Raw genomic sequence first — 20,601 nt, 5'->3', positions numbered from 1 at the left:
CCAAGTAACTCTTTGTAACTTCTTTGTATGGCAGTAGTTAATTCTTTACATTTTTGTCACTCAGACAGGAGCAGGAAGATCTTGAGTTGAAGCACAATTCTACATTAAAAAAGCTGATGAGGGAGTTTAATACACAGCTAGCACAAAAGGAACAGGAGCTAGAAATGACGATAAAAGAAACAATTGGTAAGTAAGATCCAAAATTCAGTTAGGAACACATAAGAATTAGCAGAAATTATTTATAATATAAACTTATTCTTTTGTATGTGTGCAGACTGCACAAGTAATTGAATTGGAGAAAAAATAATTCTTCCTCATTCAAGTTCTCTCATGGGTGGCTGCACTGCCTGAGATGGCTTGCTTTAGGGAGAGGAGGATCAGATGAAAGAAACCTAAAATATTAACTAATTAATTACCTTGTAAAGACTTTTCTGCTCTGTGAGAAGTTATGTTTGATCATTTGATCACATTTGGTATCTGTTTATATATAATTGAATTTTAGCAAAATTAATTTGGAATGAGAGTTGTTACTGAAATTAGGATATAGATACTAATTCTTGCTTAATGTGTTTTCTTGTGTGTGCCCATTTTTTATTTATTAGATAAGGCCCAGGAAGTGGAGGCTGAACTTTTGCAAAGCCATCAAGAAGAGACAAATCAGTTACATAAAAAAATTGCAGAGAAAGAAGATGATCTAAAACAGACAGCCAAAAGATATGAAGAAATCCTTGATGTACCTTATTTTCTGCCTCTCTTTTTTTTTTCTACTTTAGCTGTAATAGATGTTGCAGTAGTGCTAAAGAAGATTGAATTGTCAGATTAACGTTTTTTGTAATATAGAGAGTTTTTTCCTTTCTCAATATTGTCCAAATTAGTGCTTCTATACCATATATTGCTTCATAAAGAGTCTAAGTGAGTTCTGCCAGGATTGTAGCTTCCTGATCAGATTCTGCTAACTGGACAGTACAGTTCACTTGCTGGTTTTGAAACAGCAATGAGTTACTAGAGGGAAGAATGGATTCTCTTTTCTGTCAGTCTCATAGATTTAGACTAAATAGTGAGAGACCCAGACTAAGAATTGAAAGTTTATGCTTGGGTGAAGTTTATATGGAACAGTTAATATGTATTTGAGTATGGCTGCTCAGTTCAGCTGGGGTTTTTCAAATGTCCACCTACCCAATTTGCAGGTGATTTTTGTTTTCATTGCAGAAAAAATAAAATGGGGTGCATCAGCTTTTATATTTAATGAGATGTTAGTTCAAGGTACTTATCCTGCTGATGGTAGATTAGCATGGTCATTTTTGTATGAAGATAAGCCATGGATGTTAGTGAGTACTTTGAGCTCCAGAACATTTTCAGATATAAAACACTGTAATTCTTGATTGGGTTGCAGATCCTTTAGTAACTCCAAGTCTTGTTTCACTATATGCCAAGAGCTATTTGATGAATAAGAATGCATAAATCAAAGAATCATGCCTCATCTGATATGGCAACAGTAGAAATCTGGGTAGGAAGAGTTCTGAATAATAATTATTCTAAATGTAATTGAAGTGGCTGAAATTCCAGGATACGACACATACCTATAAATGCTGCCTTTGTTTTATTTTTGAGCTGTAAATCTCATTATGAAAAGAAGGTTTAAATAATTTACATTTTCTTTTTCTTCCATAGAGTATATATGTGCTGAGTTTTAAAAAATGCTCCTATCTCTTGAATTCTTAGAGGATGTTAGAATTGCCAGTTACATTAAAGCTAGTTTAGTTTCATCTTCTGTTTTTTTGCAGAAGGAAAAGCAAGTGTGACATAGTTAAATGATTTCTATAAGACTGAAGAGTGAATAGTAGAGCAGTGATTCATCATTATTGTCACTTTTTATTTTATATATATTTTTATTTTTTAAATAAAGAACTTCTCCCTAAGAAAGGAACTTGAGGAAGGTGAAAGTTAAATTTGTCATAAATGATGATGTCAGGGAGACTTCATTTGTAGGAGATATACTGTTCCAAAACTCTTGAGTTCCATTTGTGAACCACTTCTGTATTTCTGGATCTGTGGGGTAGCAGATGGCAGATTTTCTGAGGGTTGTGACAAAACTCTATCTGCCCTCTGAGTGCAGGAGTTGGTAATGAAAGAAGTTAGGTAGGCAGAAGGGTATAAAGCAATAGGGAGGTGACAATGGAGCCTTCACTGTTGTTCCTTTGAAAATCTGTTGTATGTTAGGGAAACTGAGGAGATGGTCCTCCATGCTTCAGGCTTGCAATGGTAGAGTAAGTAGTCAAGAAGTAGAGGGTGGGCAAGGCAGAGGAATTGACTCTTCCCCAGACTAGCACAGTTCATTAGAACTATAATGCAAGCCACAAATGTGAGCCATATAGTAATTTTAAGTTTTTAGTAGCCACATTAAAAAATTAAAACAAAAAGCAGGTAAACTTTGTTTTAATAATATATTTTATTTACCCCGGTATATGCAAAGTGTTATCTCAACATTATAATCAATATAAAATTATTGAGATAATTTACTCTTTTTTTTATTTGTTCTTTGACACTAAATATGTATTTGTACTTACAACACATCTCCATTTGGACTAGCCATGTTGCAAGTACTGTCTAGCCACATTTCAAGGATGACAAGTAGTTAATGTATTGGGCAGTGCAGCCCTTGGACTTTCAACTGCCAGATCTGGCTTTGTAATTAATATCCCAAATATATACTCTGCCTTGAAGAATTTCTTTTTAAAAATGGAAATATTATTTTAAAAGGATATTAGCAACACTTAACAAATGCCATTTTTACCTTGATTCTGAGACATATTCTCTATCATTCTCCCATTTAAAAATTGCAAAATGATCGTTTCTCCTCCTACATACCTCTGGTGGTTTCTCATTTTCCCAGTGTACCTCCTCTAAGGGAGTCTGTTCCAGCCAAGCCCAATGTTGGCTTATTTTTCACTGTATTTTATCTTTGCTTATGCTTCACAATCTCTCACATGCTCATAGGTCATGAACTAATGCAAATGTCACCATCTCCTTTGACTTTTTATTTTTAAGTTTTAAATTTAACTTTTATTTAGGAAAAAATTATTTGAATCAAATGTATTCACATAGTTCAAAGACCAAAATAAAATTAAAAGGTATACTTGGAGAATGATATAAAATCAGAATGGCACTCCATTCTTCTTCGTGAGTTTTGTGTCCCATCCCCCTTGTCCCTCCACAGGTATCCATTAGTTTCTTATGCTGCATTCCAATGTTTCCTTATGCAATCAGAGACAAAAATGGAATATGTTCTTATTTTTTCCCTTTCCTACTCAAAAGGTTAGCTGAATGTTTTTTTCCCATCAGATCTTTAAAAACCCCTTAAATAAAATTAATTGACCTGTTTCCTTAAAATTCATCTGTATTTCTGTTACTTTACTTAGAGCATGTACTTTTGTCATACTTTTGGTCATACATATATACATACATACATACATACATATATATGCATATGTGTGAATGTGTGTGTTAATGTATCTGCCCTCTAGCCTAGACTGTAAGTATCTTGTAGGCAGGGATTTTGTTATTCATTAGTTCCTGGCACTACTGGACACTTGGTAAATTTGAAGGAAATGACATATGGTAGGGAAAGGGAGAATTCATTTGGGAGAAGTGGGTCGTGACATCTCTAAGGAAGAATTGGGTACTCATAAGTAAGAGAGCTTACCTTATAGGCTAATCTCTCTCTCAGAGCAATCACACTGAGAGGAAGTTGCTTCTAAAGCTATGTTAGATACAGAACTGGATTCATCCTAATATTGTCTGTATTTGTTTTTGGCATAATACTGGTCTTTAAAACATAATTTCCACGGATATACGCATAAAGATTCATTTTAACTAGTTTTTCTTTTCTTACTAATAAGTTTTTACTTCAAAACAAGCAGCTTTGTTTTTTCAAGAGGACTAGAAAGCTTGTACAAAGAAATTATAGTTTTTCTTTAATTAGAAATAATACTTTTAAGAACTCTTTTCTAATTCTTAGAAGGCTTTCCCTTAGATTGGCATCCCACACCTGTCAAAAGAAATGTCAGAATAGCTGTCATAAATTCTGGGTCTAGCTGATAAATAACCATCAAAGGCAGTCCCTTGAATTGGGTTTAGACCACACAGTCAGCCACACAGAAAATGCCAAGATAGAATAAAAACAATATACCAAGACTGAAGGCAATGATATATTTACAATAAATGGTTGATTATGTTTTAAGGGTAGAGGCCCAGTTACTGTGTGCCTCACTGATATATGCATAAGAACGCTAGTTGAAAGAGATTTTTGTTTTGCATGTGTTGAGAGAAAGGGTTTGTGTTTTTTCAATTTGTCTAAGAAAGTTTCATAGTAAAGTTATATTTTCTGCAGATGCCATGGTTCACTGTCTTATTTTGTAATATGGGGCCTATCTATTTTTGTTTTGAGAATGATGTTTCTTGGTTCTGGCAAGTCAGCATCTGTTAAATATACCTGTTTGTGGTTGTTTTTTATTATGTCTCTTACTCAGCAAACGCTTATCTTTATTACTCAAGTCGTATCAGTATTTCAATTCCAAATGTTCTTTTGCCACCAAAGATGTTGCGAGATTTATAGGAATGAGGAGAGGTCTGAGTTGCTCTGTGTAATAAATCACAGCTTTGCCAAAATAAAGAATGAGGGACTATAAGGATGGGCAACATCCTCTTACTAGGGTGATCCAAACAGAAGAGAGGATAATTTGTATGCCATTATTTTATAGGAGGATTATTGGGCTAGTCAGTCACATATTTTTGTAATGCAGCCTTGTCTACTTTTGCAAAGTTCAGAGCAAATAGAGAAATTTAAATGGTTACCAACACATTGGACAGTAACCATTTTTTTTTTTCAAAAGCATATTTTAGTAAAAAACCTCTAATGTGTTTTTGGGGCAAAGTATAGGAGATGTGCAGGTTTGCTGAAGCTAGAACAAAGAACCATTTCTTAATTTTACAGCCCTTCCAAAGGGATTAGGGGAAAAAAAGCTGCTCCACAGTTTCCTGTGATCAGTTAGTTGTCACCTGGTTGAGTAGTGCTGGGTATATTTGTTGATTTTAATTAATATTTTCTGGAAATTAGATCCTTATATAGAAAAGACCAAAGTCAGGGAACACAGGTTCTGTACTGTAGTTCTTTCAAGTACTGGTATGTACTGAGTTGTTGCTTGAACCGGGATACCCTAATTTAAAGGGAAAAACATTGTTTGGTGAGCTTTATGGTGTGAGGACAGAGGAAGTGAGGGTGGGAAAAGTAATATCCTAGAAATAGTGAGCAACATTAAAAGGAGCTTAGAGTTAAAAGTGGGGCATGAAAGAAAAATATTTAGAGCACAGTAATGAATTAAAATAAAAACAGTAGTGTGTCTCAGAACTGTTTAAGGCTTTTATTTTCCCTCTCAGTGTTAGTTTTCTCTGTACTGTGTTACTACTCTACAATGCTCCTTTTTTAAAAAAAAAATATGTATTTTTATTCATTTCCTACACACATACATTCCATGCATAGTGTACAGTGACTCACAATATCACATAGTTTTGTATTTATCACCATGATTATATTTTAGAACATTCGTATCACTCCAGAAAAAAATAAAAACTCTCACATCCCATACCCCTACCCCTCCCTCTCATTGACCACTGATACTTCCATCTACACAATTTATTTTACCCCTTATCTGCCCTATTATTTATTTATTTATTTATTATCCATATTTTTTAACTCATCTGTCTGTAGCCTAAATAAAGGAGCATCAAACACAAGGTTTTCACAATCACAAAGTCACATCTGCACTGTTCTTTTGATATGTTTATTAACACTTTTTTAATTTTTTTGGATCCTAAAGTCTCGTGAAGAAGAAATGACTGCAAAAGTAATTGACCTGCAAACTCAACTTGAGGAGTTGCAGAAGAAATACCAGCCAGGGCTACAACAGGAGGAGAACTCTAGCAATGATCAAGTGAGAAGAACTTGAGTTTGCTTCACCTGTTTCTTAAAAAAGCTATGATTTCCGTTTTACTTGCCTCCTAACATGTGTGTTTACTTCATTTTGATCCTAACAGAAACCTTGAGAGAGAAGTGTTCTTGCCTGCATTTCACAGACAGTGAAATTAAGGTTGAAAGAGTTTAAATAAAGTGTTCAAGCACACACAATAAATGTACCATTGGGAATTTAAACCCAATCTTACAGACTTCAAAACCTAGATATTTCTGTATACTGGTGCTTCCCAGTCTTCTCTTTGAAAAGAAAAGAAGGAGGGAGTGAATCTCATAATCCTGGGGCATAAGCAGAAATGGTCCATAGCAAATATGATGTTTTTAGAATTGTATATTTTGTATTAAAAATTTATGTAAATTTTATATACTGCTATATAGTATATCCTAACTTATAGTCACATAAAAGTGATGTTTTATATGCCATCAAGAAATTTCTACCTTTGTCTTTGGTTAATGGGCCAGATGCAGATGCAGTGAGATTATTTTAGAAAAGTGGACTAAATTCAAAGAGAGCTGGCACTTCGTGTCTAGACTTTTTATAATCCCAATCTTTAAATTAAATTGATGCTGTGAAAGATGAGCCATGTTTACACCTTGGCTTCCTGTCCCCCTGTGTACCTTACTAAGTACACAATCAAAGGGCATATGGGCCCCAGTTTGAGAAGCCTGACAAAATCCCATTCTATTTCCTTAAATGCTTCCATTTAACCAGTGTGAAATTTTCATAATGCTGTCATGAGGGTTTTAGGAAAGCGGGTGGACACTGTTCATGACTTTGTCCTTGAGAGTTGTAGAGGATTCATTACAGAGTGTCAGTTAGCGTATAGCAATTTTTTAGACAGCCAATTATATGATTTACTTTCCCAAAATTCAGAGAAAAGGGGGCTTTGTCATGCTGTCCCACTTGGCAAGTATCCCTCATTGGAAAGGGAGCAAGCTAAATGGACTGTTTCTCTGTTTCTTTAACAGCTACCTGCAATAGTTCTGTTGTATTAGTTTTTTTTTTCCTTAGCCAGTCTGTCATGACTGATTATACCAGATGTTATTAAACATTGCTTTCTATGAGAAAAATATTTGTTTTTCTAATATGAACATTTCCTTAATATTGGCATATGTATTAATGCTCAGGGATTTGGCCTTCAAATCCTGTGCCAGAATACTATATAATATTTGAAACATTAACAAATTTGAATCCTTTACCTTGTATCATAAGAAAGGAAGGAAAATACCCTTAATTTTATTTCTACTCAAAAAACTTTTTTTTTTTGTATTTTATTCTTCATGAATTTCTATCCTGTTCTTTCTTGAGCATCTTCTGGTGCTTTTGGGGTATCTTGAATTGCATACAAGTGCTGGGCGCCGTGAAAAGCAATTTGTGATTATAGCTCAGAGTAGATTCCCAGAAATAGTGCTATAAAAGTTGCTTTAAAGGGCATATATGCTTAAAATATATATGCTTAAAATAGACATAAATGTGTTTATTTAATATGTTTTTGTTGTGAAAGAATTAGATAATACGTAAATAAACAATAAAAAACAAAAATTCCCCTTTTCCCTCCCTTCTGGGTGCCTCCCCTTCCCAAGTTGTGATGATTGTTAAGAGTTTGTTATAGCCTTAAGGCTATAACACTGATCCTTGTGATTTCATGCTGCTGTGTTTTATTGTGTGTTTACTTGTAGATTTTTAATGTATACTCATTTTTTTTCTTTTCCATTTTCAGGTAACAATTATGGAGCTCCAGGTAAGACTAGTACTTCACTGAATTTGATTAAAGGTAGTGCTTATTCAGGAATATTGTGTTTTAACTTAAACGTGAAGAGACTTTTTTAACAAGGAAAAATTTCCTGAACAATACAGAAATGTGTTCAGGCAATGATGAAACCCGTGTGCATTTCATACCTGACTTTTTATTCTTTCAGTCACAACTAGCACAGAAGACTACTCTTATCAGTGACTCAAAGTTGAAAGAACAAGAGTTCAGAGAACAGGTATAATATAATTGGTACCTTTCATTTTGAGCTAACTTCCTTAATTTATATAAATATGTGCTTGGGTCTTACTCATTAATTTAAAAAAATAGCTGATTTAATAATTGGCTTTGAAAAATAAATAAATAAATAATTGGCTTTGAAATCCTTTTGTCTTACACAGGAAATTTTATTTCCAAATCCAAAGGCTTTAGAGGGTAGCACTATAAATTCTTGAAGACATGTTTGAACAAGACCATTTGCATCTTGTTATTTTTAGTGCTCATACATTTTGGATAACAATATCTGTTTGCATAATTTTTGATAACTTTAGTTTTAGAAAGAAATTATTATTTGAATCAAACCCAGATCTCCCACATGGAAGGCGGGCATTCTAACCTCTGAACTACCCGTGTACAGGCTTAGTTTTAAGGCCAAATCCAGGGATTTTCCAGTTCCCTCAAAATTCGTAGATAGTAACCTTGATAATCATTTAATCTGGGTGATGGATGGGTATATAGGCATTAATTGTACTAGACTTTCTATATTTGAAATTTTTGGTCACAAAATTAAAAAAAATTCATAGACAGTTATTAAGTTGCAGAGTTGCTGTGTTTTACAGTGTTGTTTTATTTTTTTCTGTTTCCCAGGTGGTTTAGCTTTTCCCATCCATTCTCAAAATGATTGCTTTAAAATTTGTTTAACATCCTCAGTCTTCAAAACTGTCCTAACTTAACAATTTTTGTTCTGACTTTTTCATTGTGATAAAATATACATAACATAAAATTTACCATTTTATTCATTTTTAAGCATACAATTCAGTGACATTTAAAATAGTCACAATGTTGTGCAGCCAATAGTGCTATCCAGTTCCAGAATGCTTTCAGTCATCTCAAAAGGAAACCCTGTACTCAATAAAGCAGTCACTTCCCATTGTGACCCTTAATCTGCTTTCTGTAACTATAAATTTGCCTATTTGGGATATTTCTTATAAATGGAATCATAATATTTGGCCTTTTGTGTCTGGCTTCTTTCATTTAGCATAATGCTTTCAAGGTTCAGTTTATGACTGAGTGATATTTCTGTGTGGATACATTCTTACTTTTTTGGGGGGGGTGTTTATACCTAGATGTGGAGTTTGCTGGTTAATATGTTAGTTCTATGTTTAATTTATTGAGGAACTGACAAATTTTTTCCCACAGTGACTGCAGTGTTTTACATTCCCATCAGCAATGTACCAGGGTTCCAATTTCTTCACATCCTTGCCCAATACCTGTTTTTTTTCCTTTGTTTGTTTTTTGTTTTTTAATTATAGCCATCCTAGAAAGCGTGAAGTAGTTTCTTGTGGTTTTGATTTTCATTTCCCTAATGACTTATGATATTGAGCATTGCGCCTTGGCTTTGTTGACCATTTGTTGTCTTTGGGGTAATGTCTTTTCAAGTCCTTTGCCTATTTTAAAATTAGGTTGTCTATCTTTTTGTTGTTGAGTTGTAAGGGTTCTTTATATATTCTGAATATGAAGCCCTTCTCAGATATGTTATTTCCAAATATTTTCTCCCATGGTTGTCTGTTGGTTGTCTTTTCACTTTCTTGATAATGTCCTTTGACTCATAAAAGTTTTTAATTTTGCTGACGTCCAGTTTATCAATTTTTTCTTTTGCAGATTTTACTGAGAAATATTTACTGATCATATATTCCAGTGTTCATCCAAAGTATACAATCAGTATGTCACAGTATCTTCCCTTAGTTGTGCAGCCATCACACTCAAATCTAGACTATTTTCATTGCTTCCAAAAGAAAATTATCAGATAGATACACAAAAATGAATATGACTGCTGGATCACCATATTAATATTCTTTTTAGCCTCCAGTGTTTTGGAGTAGCTAGAAGGAAAAATCTAAGATGGTGGAATGATAGCCCATGACAAATTCTGGGATCTGTTTTGTAACTACTTGTTGAAATGTGCTTTAAACATTATTGCTTTTCTCTTTCTTTACTTTATATGTATGTTATATTTTACAATGAAAGAGAAGTTTTTTTAAAAAGAAGAAAACCCCAAACATCCTGTATCCTTATCTCCCCCTATTATTGACTCTTAGTCTTGGTGTGGTACACCAGTTACTGTTGATGAAATACTTTTAATGTACTACTGTTAACTATAGTCTGTAGCTTGCAATAAGTATTTCTCTCCACCTACCACTCTATTATTAACTCTTTGTACCAGTGTCATATAATTGTTCTAGTTGATGCAAGAACTTATATAAATTTGTAGTGTTACTTGATGACATATATGACTGTAAACAACCCCTTTCAAACAAATTCTGAATATATTAGGATACTGCTTCCCCTTCTCTAGCTTCTTTTTTGTTTCTCAGTATCCTATAGTCTGCATTTTAAGAGTTTACATATTCTGGTTGGTTCATATTAGTGAAATCATATAGTTGTCTATCCTTTTGTGTCTGACTTATTTTACTCAACATTATATTCTCAAGATTCACCCATGTTTTCGCATGTTTCAGGACCTCATTTCTTTTTACTGCTGCATAATATACCATAATAAGTATATCTATCTTGTTTATCCATTCATCTGTTGATAGGCATTTGGATTGTTTCTATTTCTTGGCAATTGTGAACACTATCACTATGAACATTGGTGTGCACATGTCTGTTCGTGTTCTTGCTTTCATATCTTCTGAGAATATACCAAGTAGCAGAATTGCCAGCTCATAGGGCAACTCAATATTTAGTTTTCTGAGGACCCACCAAGCTGTCTCCCACAGCAGCCGTACCATTTTATACTCCTATCAACAGTAAACAAGTGTTCCTATTTTTCCACATCCTCTCCAACACTTGCAGTTTCCTGTTTGTTTAATAGTGGCCATTCTTATAGGTGTGAGCCAATATCTCACTGTGATTTTTTTTTTTTTTTTTTACATGGGCAGGTACCAGGAACCGAACCTGGGTCTCCAGCATGGCAGACAAGAACTCTGTCACTGAGCCACCATTGCCTGCTCTCTCATTGTGGTTTTGATATGCATTTCCCTAATAGCTAATGAAGATGAACATCTTTTCATATGCTTTTTAGCCATTTGTATTTCCTCTTTGGAGAAATGACTGTTCATATCTTTTACCCATTTTATAATTGGATTGTTTGTCCTTTTATTGTTACATTGTAGGAATTCTTTATGTAAACTGGATATCAAGCCCTTGTAAGGTATATGGTTACCAAATATTCTTTCCTATTGAGTTTTCACCCTCTTGACAGTTTTTTGAAGTACCTAATGTTCTACCTTGAGGATTTTCAATTTATCCTTTTTTTTTATTTTATTGCTTATACTTTGAGTGTAAGGTCTAAAAAAGCTATCTCCTATCACTAAGTCTTGAAGATATTTCCCTGTGCTGTCTTCTAGGAGATTTATGGTACTGCCTCTTCTATTAAGGTCTTTGATCCACTTTGAGTTAATTTTTGTATAAGGTGTGAAGTAAGGGTCCCCTTTATTCTTTTGGATATGGATACCCACTTCTCCCAGCATCATTTATTGAAGAGATTATACTGTCCCAGTTTATTGGATTTGGGGGGACTTGTCAAAAACCAAATGATTGCAGATCTGAGGGTCTATTTGTGAACCCTCAGTTCTGTTCCATTGATCAATATGTCTGTCTTTGTGCCAGTACCATTGCTGTTTTGACCACTGTGACTTTATAATAAGCTTTAAAGGCAGGAAGTGTAAGTCTTCCCACTCCATTCTTTTTTCAGGGTGTTTTGGCTATTTGTGACCCCTTTCCCTTCCAAATAAATTTGATAACTTGCTTTCCCAGTTCTGCAAAGTAGATTGTTTGGAATTGATTGGTATTGTGTTGAATCTGTAAATCAATTTAGGTAGAATTGACATCTTAACAACATTTATCCTATCCATGAACACGTAAAGTCTTTCCACCTATTTAAGTCTTCTTTGATTTCCTAAAACATTGTTTTTGTGGTTTTCTGAGTACAGGTCCTTTACATCCTTGGATACTTGATTCTCTTAGTTGCTAATGTGAATGAAAGTTTTTTCCTCTCTCCTGCCTTTTTCAAGGGGAGGTCTCTTGTAACAAATTCTCTCAGCATTTATTTGTGAAAAATTTAAACTCTACTTCACTTTTGGGGAGAGCTCTGCTGAATAAAGAAATCTTGCCTCGCAATTTTTCTCTTTCAGAACCTTAAATATATCACACCACTGCCTTCTCACCTGCATGATACTCATCGAATAGTCAGTGCTTAGTCTTATATGGCTTCCCTTGTATGTAATAATTCACTTTTCTCTTAATGCTCTTAAGGTCTTTTCCTTCTCTTCATCATTTGACAATCTGATTAACGTGTGTATACTGAAGTGGGTCTGTTTGGATTTATTCTATTTTGAGTTTGTTGGTCTTCTTGGATTTGCATATTTATATCTTTTATAAGGGTTGGGAAGTTTTCCCCAATTAGCTCCTCAAATAATCTTCCTAACCCTTAATTCTTTTCTTCTCCTTCAGGGGCACTGATTATTCTTATATATGTGTACTTAATCTTGTCAGTAATTTTTCTGAGATCCAATTCAAATTTTTCCTTATTTTTCACCATTTGTTCTTTTGTATGTTTGAATTCAGTTACTCTGTCCTCTAGTTCATTTATCCTTTCCTCTGCCTCCTCAGATCTACTATTGTGTGTCTCTAGTATGTTTTAAATTTTATCTACAGTATCCTTCATTTCTGTAAGATCTGTTATTTTTCTATTCTTGCAAATTCTTTATGTTCTTCTAGTGTCTTCTTGATATCCTTTATCTCTTTGGCTAACTCATTGAACTTATTTAGATTTGTTTGAACATCTTTGATTAGCTGCAAATTCTGTGTCTCCTATGGTTTTTGTTTGTTTGTTTGTTTTTGCATGGGCAGGCACTGGAAATCGAACCCAGGTCTCTGGCATGGCAGGCGAGAACTCTGCCTGCTGAGCCACCGTGGCCTGCTCTCCTATGGGTTTTTGTTTTTGTTTTGTTTGTTTGTTTTTTGCATGAGCAGGCACCGGGAATTGAACCTGGGTCTCCGGCATGGCAGGCAAGAACTCTGCCTGCTGCACCACTGTGACCCACCCCCTTCTATGGGTTTTTAATTTGATCATTTGGCTTGGCCATATCTTCTTGCTTCTTTGTATGGTTTTTTTATTTTTTTTTACAGGTTTCTTGGCATTTGATTATCTTGATAAAGTTATTTTGAAGGTTGGTTTCCCTCTCTTGTCTAATATTTTCTTTTTGTTTGGGTTTGCATTGAAGGTCTTCTTTGGCACTTGGTTTGTCAGTAATTCTCAGCCAAACCAAGGGCTGGGCCTAATTCTGGGAGTGCAGCCCTTTTCAGGAGTCTGTTAGAGGTTGGACAGAGAAGCAGACTGCCAGACTGCATTTTCCCAGTCTTCCCAGTGAATGGCACTCTTGGGCTACGTCTTTCCCATGACTCTGCTTCTCTCTGATGGTGCCAGCCCTCACTGGGCAGGTCCAGACCAGGTGAAAATCCAGTGAAGGCCCTAGACCCCCCGGCAGCTCCGGGTATGGGGGATGGGCACTGTGTACCACGATGAACACTCAGGTGCAATGTTCACCAGACCCTTGTGTAGAAAAACTCTGGGCTGTGAGACTGAAAAATTCAACTTTACCAACCAGCAGCTGGCCCAGGAGTGCTCTGATTTTTGCTGGCCAGCAAGACTGCCTCAGGGGTGGGGAAAGGTTGCCTGGCTTTGCTTCTCTGCTCATGAGTACAGTGAGTACTCTGAGCCCCTGTGTAAATAGATGAAGGCAGCAGGACCCAGAGTGTCTCTCTCTCTCTGGCCAATTGTCACATAGGATCTGGTCTACATCTCCCTCTCATCCTGAGGGGAGGACATCCCAGACTCCTCCAAATCAAGCACCTGCAGTGATGAGGGATAGGTACTGGTCTCCAGCAGGATCTCTGTATGCGGATAAAATGAGTCTACTGCTCCCAGATTATTACACAGGAATGCTAGGCTGTAGGACTGAGAGAAATGCCTCCCGCACCTCTTCAAAGCAGAAGTGTGCCACTTTTCAGCTGCTTGATACAGCTGTTGTGCTGTGGGGCATCATAGGGGTGACTGGGTATACTCATCTCAATTTCTTAGTTATTCTTTCTCTGCTTTTCCATCTGTGTTTTCCCTTATATAATGCAGAGGTCTTTCTCTGGTCACCCAGACTCCAGAACTGCTGCTTTGGTCATTTTCTGCCTGTTTTCTAGTTGTTTTATAGTAGAGGAGTGAATGTAGCCTATCCTAATCTGCCATCTTCCTGGAAGTCTCTGTTTTTTCTTTGGTAGCTTATGCTTTTAGCATCATATCTAAAAAAGCAGTTGTATTAATTTTGTTTGCCTACATTCTGTCTTCAGCATTTAACCAATCTAGTGGCTACAGCAGTTCTCTTTTTCTACATATAGTTTCTATATGACTCTTACAATATGGTTTGGATATTTGTCATTTTTAGATTCACAATTTAGAAGACCGTTTGAAGAAATATGAGAAGAATGTATATGCAACAACAGTAGGGACACCTTATAAAGGTAAAAATGGGATTTATGGATGACTTTTATTTTTGTCTTTGTTAATCTTTGTTCTTTATAATGAGCATCTTACATTTGAAATTAACCAATAACAGTTATTTTGGGGGAAAGAATGACAGCAATCTAAGACAAAAATTAAAATCAAGGTTCAGTCATGTGTCATTACATGCTGCGAATACATGCAGATGTGTAGAAGTGAAAACTGCAAATTTCCACTTTAGTCTCTACTTGACAGGTGGACCCAGTTAACAATTTATATTTTCCAGACTCTTTTCTGTATGTATGCAAACATGTTTTTTGTAATCCCCTGCATGCACTCATATATACACATAGAAATGCACAGATTTATATATTTTAAATGTTTCCTGTTTTTTATTATTATAATAATTCTGTAACCAATTCTTAAACCATGGCTTAAGGAGAAAATAATTTCATAAAAAGTCTTGTATTCAAGGTGAGGATGGATGATTTGGAAATATTTTTATCTTACTTTGAAAACATGCCATTTGCAAAGGATATTAAAGATGAGCTTGAGTGTTTATGGATTGTTTCCCTTGAGATAAGATCACCCATTCTCTAAAGTTTAGTTTCACTGCCTAACTGCATTAAGAATATTTTTATTTTGTTAAATCATTTCTAAAGTTTTCTGCTTTATCATGAGACATCAGAGCTTCAATCAAAACCATTGACCATTCTTTTGTATTTTTGAAAGCTCTTATTAATTGAGAAATAACATGATACTATAAAAATTTAAATTAAATTAAATAAGGGCTTGCTTTGAATTCTTTCCAAACCTCTCTTCAGAAAAAAGAGAAAATCAGTTTTGCGGTTTCCTATCACTCTCTGCAGAGAAGACTCCTGCTGCAAAGTTTATTAATCATAGCTAAATCAACTGTATGTGATTCTCACCATGTCACTGTGCTGAGTTGGTATTCAGCAGCACAGAGAGAATAGTTTTGATTCTTTTTCTTAGTTTCAACTTCAGAGTTTCATGCATAATTTCCTTTTATTTTTGTTTTAATATCTAAAATTAGCACGTGCTGTCTATTTAATAGCTACCACATATATAATACTAAGTGTTCTTAGTATTATCTATCAATGCATTTAATCCTCTCAACAATCCAGAAACGACTGGTTGCATATGCACACTAATCTTTCCACTATGCTACCTCTTTAAGAGTAAGAATAGAATGAACATCTGAATATCTGCCTTACAGGGTAAGAAGTAAAACATTACCATTTCTTTAGAAGCCCCCTGTGCATACCTCTGAAATGATAGCATTGTCTCTCCCATTGTGCTGACTTTCCAGGTTTTTTTCCCTGACTTTATGTTATTTATTTCCTTGTACTTCTTTATTGCTTATAGCCTATGTATATATTCCCCAAAAATATTTTGTTTAGATTTTGCTTGTTTTTAACTTTATGTAATATAATCATACTGTAAATATTTTTATGTAACCTGTTAGTTTCTTTTACTTATATAAGCTTTGTGGTATTCATCTATGTTGTGTATAGTTGTGGTTCACTCTTCTCGATTGTATTAATTTTTTATATTCTTGTCTCCTAGTACACATGTGAAAGATTTTCTTTAGAGTATATGATTAAGAGTTGAATTGCTGGGTCATTGGATATGAACATTTTGTATTTTTCTGTAAAGTTTATACTAATATCCACTTCTCCCAGTAGTGAATGAGACTTGTTGATCTAAATGGTGTGTAACATGATTTTAATGCATTTCTCCCACTAATAATTTTGTCAAGCATCTTGCTTATTCATTCATTTTAGTAAGTGTACTTACTCTTTTGTGAGATGTCTATCTATATCATTCACTTCTTTTTGAATTAGATTATCTGTCATTTCTTTATTGATTTGTAGAAATTATTTTAAAATTGTGTATATTTATCCTTGTCAGTTATATGGTTGCAGTGCTCTTCTATTAGTTGTTGTTTTCCTCTCTATTAATAATGCCTTCCTTTTAAGCTTTTTATTATGGAATGTTTCAGACATATAGAAAAGTAGTGAGAGTAGCATCACAAATATGCATATACCCATCACCCAACTTCAAGTTTTCAAGGTACACCCAATCTTGTTTCATCCATACTCCAACCTTACTTATCCTTAGGTTCATTCATTTATTTTAAAGTTTCAGGTATTATATCTTATCATTTCATATATGACTATTTCAGGATGTAGCTTACAAAAGAACTTTTTCAAAATAACTACAATGTTATTATCACACCTAAAGGATTAACAGTGCTTCCTAAATATCATTGAATATCCAGTCATTATTCAGACTTACCAGTAGCATCATAAATATTTTCTTGTTCTGGTGATCTAATAGTTGGTTTGTTTGAATCAGAAACTAAATACTGTCCATACATTGCCTTTGATTGATAAATCACCGAAGTCTCTTTTAAACTCAAGATTTCTTCTCTCCCTCTCTCTTTTTCTGGTCATTTTTTTTGTTGAAGAAGCCAAGTTACTTGTCCTATGGAGTTTACCACATTCTGAATTTCTGGATTCCATCTCCATGGTATCTATCTTCTTTTTTATCCAAATTTAGTTTTATGAGAAAATGAACATAATTGCCAGAAAAAAGGGACATTTATGGGTCATTCAGGCCAAGCACATTTAATCATCCTCATTGAGAGAGTATTAAAAATTATTTGGCAGATTCTCTAAATCAGGGATTCAGATGCAAATGATCAGAAGATGGAATTGTCCCTACCCCAAGGATGTAGACAGATAAATAGGATGAGTCTGAGAGATGGAACCTTGTGAAAAACAGCTGTGACAGGTGGTGTCTGTCAGACACCAGTCTCTGGGCTATCCCTGCTGCCTTCCCAGCATTTGGGCAGGGAGGTATTTCAGGGAGTTGGGTCGCTAGAACTCTTGGGGAACCAGAATGGGGGCTGGGGCTTACTAAGAATACAGCCCTACTTACAGTGTTTGGAGGAAAATTCATGCCGGCCCTGGCCCTTGCCCTTACCACCAAAGTTGCACACCTGATGAATGATCTGTTGCTGCTTAAAGGTAGTGGTGATGTTCATATTATCTGGGATGTGGAGATAGTGAATATTATGACCTGTTACAAAGGTCATCCAGCTCTACCTGATGCTTTTAGTCATCCATGTATATGATATTAGCCAGGCGGATGATCGTGAAAGCATCGATGTTGACTCTGTGTCCATGGGCCATACTCTTGTCCTACAAGTCCACAATGGTTACCTGTCCCTGGAGGCCCTGTAGCAGGATGATTAGGCTGTTCTTGAAATGATCTGTTCCTTCATCGAGTGCCTCAGTGCCATTCTGCTACACAGGCTGGCTGCTTGCACGTGATATTCCTTTTGCTTTCCTTGTTCAGGTTGCCGCTGAAGCTAGCAGGTATCCAGCTGGGATGCCTCCTGCCCATGCCAGGCGAACCAAGAAGCCCTGGCAATGATGGGCCACTTCCAGGAGCATAGTCCATGGTATCTTTTAACTTGTTCCTCAACCCTCTGTACTTTCTTTAACTGGGTAATTAGAGCTAAGGCTTGACCAGATTTAGGTTTGAGTTATTGACAAGAATACTTCATGAAGAGTGTTATGTACATCCCACTCATTCAAAAGATGAGTGATTTCATTTCATTTCAAAAGATGCATAATATTTCTATAATTTTGAGATTTATCACTCAGTTTAGGTGTCATGAGCATGTCCTTTCATTTGTGGTTTTAGCATCTATCAGCTATTGTTTATCTAGAACTATTGTTTCATTAGGGGTTGTGTAGTGGTGATACTCAGATTCTGCCATTTCTTGTGCATATGTTAACTGGAATTCTTACATAAGCAGAAACTTTCCTATATTATCTATTTGGTTACCTTGAGGTATATCTTATATAAGGGGAGCAGGATGAATGCTTGATTCTGTCCTTTATTTCCCATTTTTCAGAATGAGTTAGTATTTGGGCATCATCCAAAGAAGAAAAGTGAGGGTTCGTTTTGTTTTATTCTTTTTTTTTTATGGAATTATTATAAAGTCATGGATTTTTAAGATTTTTTTTCTGTCCAATTGCTGGAATTCTCTTTTTTGGCATTCAAACTGTCCTTCTTTGACCCATGAGGGTCCATTCAGAATGGTTCCTGTATCTTTTTGACACATTCTTAATACTTCCTTGATTTCTGGTATCAAAAATGTTTTCAAGAGATAATACATCAATTCCCTGACCATGCAACCCCCTCCCCCAATAAAGAAGTGATACTACGTCTAGTTCATACTAATATTTCCACTCTGATTTTATATTGTACCTCTCTGTTCTTATGGTGAAAATCTATGTCTCTAACAATAACATAATGAGTAATTTGTAATTATATGTGTGTATATATATATAACGTAGCTAAATATACATTATAAATGCAATATTTTCAGAAAATAATACTAATATGATTAACACTAATGAAGCAGTTTATGATGTATTTTAGGATATAATTCCATTTGGGATGTGTGCTTACTGTGTTAAAAGTAATTTGAATTAATGCTTTTCTTTGTATTTTAATCAGAAATTTAATATGTGGTTGTATATATTTGTTTCATTTTGTTTTCAGTTTTTATGTGCTGATTGTTTCCACTATGAATTAATTTTATTTTATAATGATTATATAAAACATGTGCATGGTTCTGAAGTCAGAACTATAGATCAAGAATTATTCAGAGAAACTGAATGTCCATCTTTGTTCCCTCTACTCTTTTCTTCCCTTTCCATAAACATACCCAGTTTTACTAGTTTAGGGTTTAGCTTTCCGTTTTTCTTTTAAATTTTTATTAATAAAACCAGTCAACATACAACATGAACGTTCTTAACATATGAACATTCCATACTTTGTGTGCAGTTAATATCATCACATAGTTGTATATTCATCACTGTAATCATTTCTCAAAACATTTACATTACTCCAGAAAAAGAAATAAAAAGAAAAAAGAAAAAACTCATACATACCATACCCCTTACCCCTCCCGCTCTTTGACCAATAGTATTTCCCTCTGCCCAATTTATTTTGACATTTGTTCCCCCATTATTTATTTTTAATCCATATTTTTTACTCATATTTTGTCCATACCATAGATAAAAGCATGAGAACAAGGTTTTCACAATCACAGTCACTTTGTGAAAGCTATATCATTATATAATCATCTTAAAGAAACATGGCTACTGGAACACAGCTGTTCAGTTTCAGGCACTTTACTCTAGCCTCTCTAATACACCTTAGACTAAGAAGGGGTTATCTATATAACACGTAAGAATAACCTCCAGGATAATCTCTAACTGTGTTTGAAATCTCTCAACCACAGACACTTTATTTTGTCTCATTTCTTCCCCCTTTCAGTCGAGATTTTCTCAATCCCTTGATGCTGAGTCCCAGTTCATTCTAGGATTTCTGTCCTGCATTGACAAGGAGGTTTACACCCCTGAAAGTCATGTCCCACATAAAGAGGTGGGGCACAGAGAGTTTGCTTGCCATGTGAGATAGGCCACATCTGAGCAACAAAGAATGTTCTCTGGGGGTGACTCAGGCCTAATTTTAAGTAGGCATAGACCTTTACAGGGATAAGTTACATATGAACAAACCCCAAGATTGAGGGCTGGGCCTATTGATTTTGTTGTCCTCACTGCTTGCAAGAATATCACGCCTTAGAAACAAGCTCGTTTAAGGGCTTTTCTGGAGCCTGTGCCTTCCCCAGGGGAGGGGTGAAGCCCAACTCAGGTGGAATCCCTCCCTCAAGGAATTCAGACACCAGGGCTTGGTAACTTGAATCCATTAAAACCAGCCTACAATCTCTCCTCTGTCTCCACCACATCCCCAGCAGGGAGAGTCTACCAAAGTTAAAGGTACTGCATCATCTTATGCTGGTGGGACCTGCAGGCAAACAAGTACCACATATTGGGCAGGATAAGAAAAACAGAGCCCAGAGATGTCACATAAAGGCTTTCAAGCTGCTGGGTCTCACCCTCAGGGAAAACCAACGCAGGTGACTCTTTCCTCCTGATAGG

General features: G+C 35.3%; 1 protein-coding gene and 1 pseudogene across 9 annotated transcripts in view; one reads left to right on the top strand and one right to left on the bottom strand.

Annotated features, from left to right (window-relative positions):
- GOLGA4 (golgin A4) overlaps positions 1–20,601 on the top strand; it is a 150,372-nt gene that overhangs the window by 107,536 nt on the left and 22,235 nt on the right. For 8 of the 9 annotated variants that reach the window (XM_077129826.1, XM_077129825.1, XM_077129824.1 and 5 more), the window contains 6 exons: positions 65–186; positions 603–733; positions 5,877–5,990; positions 7,750–7,770; positions 7,949–8,017; positions 14,499–14,574. In XM_077129826.1, the coding sequence (XP_076985941.1) occupies positions 65–186; positions 603–733; positions 5,877–5,990; positions 7,750–7,770; positions 7,949–8,017; positions 14,499–14,574 (533 nt within the window). The remainder of the gene's footprint in view (positions 1–64; positions 187–602; positions 734–5,876; positions 5,991–7,749; positions 7,771–7,948; positions 8,018–14,498; positions 14,575–20,601) is intronic. The other variant, XM_077129823.1, reaches the window with a different exon arrangement.
- Positions 17,511–17,882, bottom strand: LOC143657446 (U7 snRNA-associated Sm-like protein LSm10; annotated as a pseudogene).

This window comes from Tamandua tetradactyla, chromosome 15 (assembly GCF_023851605.1).
Source record: "Tamandua tetradactyla isolate mTamTet1 chromosome 15, mTamTet1.pri, whole genome shotgun sequence".
NCBI lineage: Eukaryota > Metazoa > Chordata > Mammalia > Pilosa > Myrmecophagidae > Tamandua > Tamandua tetradactyla.
This window is presented reverse-complemented; position numbering and strand designations above follow the sequence as displayed.